Source organism: Octodon degus, unplaced genomic scaffold (genome assembly GCF_000260255.1).
Source record: "Octodon degus isolate 3935 unplaced genomic scaffold, OctDeg1.0 scaffold00011, whole genome shotgun sequence".
In the NCBI taxonomy this organism is placed as follows: domain Eukaryota; kingdom Metazoa; phylum Chordata; class Mammalia; order Rodentia; family Octodontidae; genus Octodon; species Octodon degus.
The window spans coordinates 12,336,580-12,342,178 of NW_004524587.1; the positions used below are offsets into that span (position 1 = coordinate 12,336,580).

Below are 5,599 nucleotides of genomic sequence, written 5' to 3' on the forward strand. Positions count from 1 at the left end.
AAAAAAAAAAAAAAAAGAACTGAGCTAAGGGGTAGGCCCCCGATCCCATATTTTTTAATTGGCAGAATTACAAATATGCTCTATGCTCTTAAAACTAATGTATTTTGCTTTCAAGATAATAATACAAGGGGGGGGGGGGAACCCTCCAAAATAATAATGTAAACATTTTAATTGGGTAAAGAGAAATTAAGAGTTTCTTACTATTCTGAATGCCAAATAAGAACATTCCTGAAGTCGGCTGAGAGGAGCCAGAATTCTGTAGTTGGTTCATTGTGCCCCCTGCAGTGTTGTGAAATAAAGTAGACTGTGGTTGAGGTGAAGATGTAGCTCCCTGGATTCCAGGCAAGTTGTTTTGAGAGGAATAAAGAGAAGACTGCTGCATGTCTTGTTGGCTTATACTGGTCTGCAAAGCAGACATAGATGCTGGAGACAGAAAGAGTGTAACTTGCTGCTCTTGAGAACTAGGTGACCCTTGTACCAACTGAATCTGGGGAGAGCTATGGAACAAGGAGGTCTGTGAAGACTCAGACTGAGTAGGACCAGGATTCTGAAGTGAGGAAACTGTGGGCTGATTCTGAAATTGCATGGGCTGTTGCTCTTGATTCATTGAGGCCATATTACTTTGTTGGTGAAAAATTGACTGGTTCTGTTGCTCCTGACTAGCCATTGGATTTTGATTTGGGCTAAATATCATGTTTGGCGGTTGCTTTTGAGATGCCATTGAAGCCATGGTATTCTGATTACTGAATAAAATATTTTGCTGCTGCTGCTGCTGCTGCTGTTGTTGCTGCTGCTGCTGTTGTTGTGGCTGCTGCTCCTGAGATGGAGAGTTACTCTGCATGGCCACTATTGAGTGCTGTGCCTGGAAAATTGCTCCTTGTTGGTTCTGAGGCATTGGATTAGGTGGAAGGGAGCCCAGTGACACCTGAGGCTGAAATAAACCTTGCTGGGAAGACTGAGCCTGATCTTGGGAAAGCAGAGGGTTCTGGATGTGTGATATTGGAGACTGTTGTTGGAAAGCAGCTTGCTGTTCAGTATTTGATGTTGACTGAAGTGGGGAAATTGAGTTCTGTGCAAAAAATGACATCTGTTCTTCTTGGGCTACTGTGCTAGTTTGAAGATTATTCATAGGACTCTGGGAAAGAAATATGTTGGGTGACTGCTGGTCTTGTGGAACTGAAGAGCCTTGCAACACAGCAATGGTACTCTGAGAATGAAACATTGGGGGCTGCATTTGTTCAGAGGATGGTGTAGAAGTCTGACTGTGAACAATAGGATTTGGACTATGAAAAATAGAACCTTGAGCTTCCTGGCTAAGATTTTGAGCATCAGCAATAGGATTTTGAGGATGAAAAAGTTGAGCCTGTGAGTGAGAAGACTGCGGCAAAAAATTCCCAGACTGAAGTGACATCATGTCATTTCCTTGCTGGAATAAACCATTACCTTGTTGCTGGGTACCACTACTCTGAACACTCATCATGCTTTTTGTAGATGAAAAAAGGTTAACTTGAGGCTGGTTGTCCCCACTATGTTGCATTTGGACCATGGTCTGAAAGACACTGTTCTGAATTTGTTTTGCTTGTGCTCCTGTTTCTTCTCCATCTCCTGAACTTGGTGTTGGAAACATGGTAGTGCCAGGGGTGGAAACTTGCTGTGTGGTGGTTGTAGAAGTTTCATTTCCAGAAACTGCAGGAGGAGTAGAAAACAATTCACACTGCATTTGTATGTCATCATTGGTAGATAATGCACTCATCATGTGAGAAGGCTGCTGGTAAACTGGAGACTGTTGAAGGTTTCCATTTGCTGAAGGAGTTGAAGGAAATAACTCTGACTGAATCTGGGCAGCTGCTTGGCAAATACTTTGTTGCATTTCCATCACCATTGCAGCTGATGGTTCCATCACTTGCTGTTGCTGTTGCTGCTGTTGCTGATTAGACAGTGTGCTTTCAGCCTGTGGATGAACGCTTTCAGCTCTTCCAGGTATTAAATTATCTTGTCTGGTGTGAACTGCTGATTCTGTCGAGGAAAACATTGCAGGACTTACACTATTTTGAATTTGACTGACTTGTTGAAAAATACCTGCACTGAGCTGTTCTTGAACATTCTCATTACCATCTGGAGCAGAAAATAAAACTGAAGATAACTGTTGTTGTGCCTCTAAAACTTGCTGGACCAAGTCCACACTTCCACTGTTGCTACTAGCAGTACTGCCTGTAAAACTTCCTGCTTGTAACTGCTGAATAGTATTCTGTAGCTGACTCACACTATTCGGTGATGGAAAAATATTTGATGAAATCTGCTGCTGTAAAGTCTGTGCTTGTTCTTGTAGTGGTGACTGCTGCTGTTGTTGTGAGGCCTCAGTCAGCTGCGACAAATTAACCACTGTACCATCTGACTGTAATACTTCTCTAGATTGAGTTTCTCTTGCCTGAAACTGTGTAGCCTGCTGGAGTAATGCCTCAGTGCCAGGTAGCTGACTAGAGGCAGAAACTGTTGGAAAGGTACCAGACTGTGATATGTCCTGTGTTTGGATAGTAGTCAGAGTTTCTGGATTGTATGCCTTGGGCTGAAGCTGCTGCTGCTTTTCATTTTCCGAAGGTAAGTGGGAAGATGATGGAGATGAAAAGGATGGATTTCCTGGTATGTTAGAAATATTTTCTAAAGTTTGCTGAGTTGATCCAACTGTCTTTGTAGTCTAAAAAAACAAAAAAAACCCAAACAATGTGTATATGTAAACATTAAATAAAATATGACACTTAAAAAAAAGTATTACTTTTCTAAAAGTATATGTAGGACCTATTTTCCACTCAAATAATTATTTATAAAACAGGCGTAAGACAATGATAATATGTATGATTTTAAAGTATTGTAAGCAAAAAGTCAAGCATGAAAGTATGTTAATATTCAACTACTGGGCCGGCAAGATAGCTCAGCAGACTAAGTGCCTGCTTAGGCAAGCACAGGGATCAGGGTTCAATCCCTGGCACCACAAGCCACACCGGCTCCGCCCCTGGGGTGCTGAGCCAGCCGCTGAAACCAGGCATGGTGGCACAGGCCTGTAACACCAGCACTGGGGAGGCTAAAAACAGGAGGAGCACTATGAGTCTGAGCTGTGCAGTGAGACCTTGTACCAAATACATAAAATATTCAACCAATGATATACCTTGGCAAATTAAGGATAATAATAGGACATTAATTCTATGGTTTGTGATCAGCAGACTTCCAAATACCTCCCATTTGGTCAGCAGTAACATTACAGAGAGGAAAAGTAAGCGAAAAGGGGAGTGGGAGTTATGGAAATACACTGAAGAACTGGAAATATATATATATATATATATATATATATATATATATATATTTTTTTTTTTTTTTTTTTTGGTACCAGGGATCGAACTTAGGACCTTGCACTTGCCAGGCAGGTACTTTTGCCACTGAGCTATCTCCCTGGTGACTGGAAATAAAAATGGTTTAATTCCAAAAATGCTAATAGACATTTTGGGCAGGATGAATACAAGGAATGGTTATGTAATTGGGGCTGGCCTTGAGCACACACTCACACTCCTGCTTCAGCCTCCAAAGTATTCAGATTACAGGTGTGTATCACCTATACCAACTAATAATCATTTATCAATACTCCTCAAGACATAGGTATTATTTTTTTTGTCAAAATATATATAAAACATTCACTCTGAAAAGCAAAATTCATTGTGTATTCAAAACAAAAGACATGTGAAAGAAACAGGGTAAGTAAATATAGTAGTTTTATATGTGAGGTTAAAATTAGGGGCATTGGTCATTACAACTCACCTTAAAAATAGGTGATGATCTTTTTTCTGCTGTTATTTCCATTGGAGTAACATCTTCACTCTTAATCATACTGCTTGATATCAGTGGAGTGATCAGGGCATTAGGAAGAATATTTACCTTATCTAAGTTACATCCGGTAGTTTTCATCGCTGTATATACAGATACACACATTAAAAAGAAGAAAAGTTTAAAACCACGAAAATAACCAATTAACTCTATAATTAACATGTTAACTCTAAGCCATGATTTAGGATTTTTTTTTTGGCTAGTTCTGGCTGTCTTAAGGGTGGGTGTGGTGCATCCTGTGGGGCTGGGGATTGAACTGTGGTCCCCTGCACCTGACTGCATTTGCCCAAGTGGTGCTTCAAAGAACTGAGCTATTGGGCAAGATTCCAAGTCATGATTTAAATGTATGGTTTTTAAAAAAGTTTATTTATTTATTGTGTGTGTGTGTGTGTGGTCAGCTCAGCCCACCAGGAGGCGGGGCCGGCTGGCATGTGGTGCTGGGGATAGAACCGCGGTCCCTGTGCTTTGCTAAGCTTGTTCTAAGTAGGTGCTTTAGACCACTGAGCCATCACACCAGCGCCTAAATGTGTGTTTTTTGATACTATAATGGTAGTATGATATAATATTAGTGGATCAAGATATAGCATCCCTTTTTTTAAAAGACCCCAGAAAATGAAGTTTTACACACACAGTGCTGGGGATGAACCCAGGGCTTTATACATGCTAGGCAAGTATTATACCAGAGTTATCTCCAATTCCCTTGTCAGCAGATTAAGTATTAAAAAGCTTAAGTAGTTCAACTATCAAGCTATATCTCTAAAGTCCTTCCCAAGTACCCTGAATTACACTATCCAACATGACCAAGTTATAATTTAGCATACAGCCTAGAAATCTCCAGGACGTTGAACTGTTCAACTGCAATGGTTAGTCTTGTCTTAGCACATGGCTGGTTGGCAAAATAAAATGACTTTTTTTTGGAGGGGGTGTCTTGCTGTGTATAGGCTGGCCTTGGACTTACTATGTAGCCCAGGTTGGCCTCAAATTCATGGCAATCATCCTGCCTCAGGCTTTATATAATGCTGGGATTACAGGCATGTACCACCACGTCCAGCGAAATATTTTTATTAATAGCATTTCTGGTCTAAGGTTTTTGTAACATTTTTGGTTTTGTTCTTTTGAGTCAGGGTGGTGCTATACAGACCAGGATAGCCTGAAACACCCTATCCTCTTGCCTCACCTACTCCCCAGGCTGGCGGCATGAGCCACTATACTGGCAATTTTTTCAATACTTTAAAAGTTTACATTATGGTTCAATTAAACTACATACATAGACTCAGAATACGCAAAACAATCTTGGAAAAGAAGAATAAAATCAGTGAATTCATAAAAATAAATAAATAAATAAACTACATACACATACATATTTACTATTAACTGGATCCCCCATATAGTTACCGTATAATAGCTACAAAGTGCGTTTAGATCTATGTTTATTAACCCCTCATGAGAATAGACAAAATTAAGAAAAAGTCTTTGCTCATCCTAAATTGACCAAAGACCAATACATTACTGATGTAGATAAATAAGAAAAGATAAAGTGGTTTGTTTGTTTGTTCGTTTGTTTTTTCCGGTACTGGGGATTGAACTCAGGACCCTGTGCTTGCCAGGCAAATACTTATTCTACTGAGGTATCTCCCTGGCTTCATGGTTTAATATAAAAAACTCTGCAAAAAGTCAATACAGAAAGATCTAGTATGGGGCCAGGGAGATGGCTCAGTGGAATAAG

The 5,599-nt window shown here is 40.2% G+C and overlaps 1 protein-coding gene across 7 annotated transcripts in view; it reads right to left on the reverse strand.

Moving 5' to 3' along the window:
- Nfat5 (nuclear factor of activated T cells 5) overlaps positions 1-5,599 on the reverse strand; it is a 149,435-nt gene that overhangs the window by 8,188 nt on the left and 135,648 nt on the right. For all 7 annotated transcript variants that reach the window (XM_023709187.1, XM_023709186.1, XM_023709188.1 and 4 more), the window contains 2 exons: positions 3,808-3,956; positions 202-2,695 (listed from right to left, as the gene is read on the reverse strand). In XM_023709187.1, the coding sequence (XP_023564955.1) occupies positions 202-2,695; positions 3,808-3,956 (2,643 nt within the window). The remainder of the gene's footprint in view (positions 1-201; positions 2,696-3,807; positions 3,957-5,599) is intronic.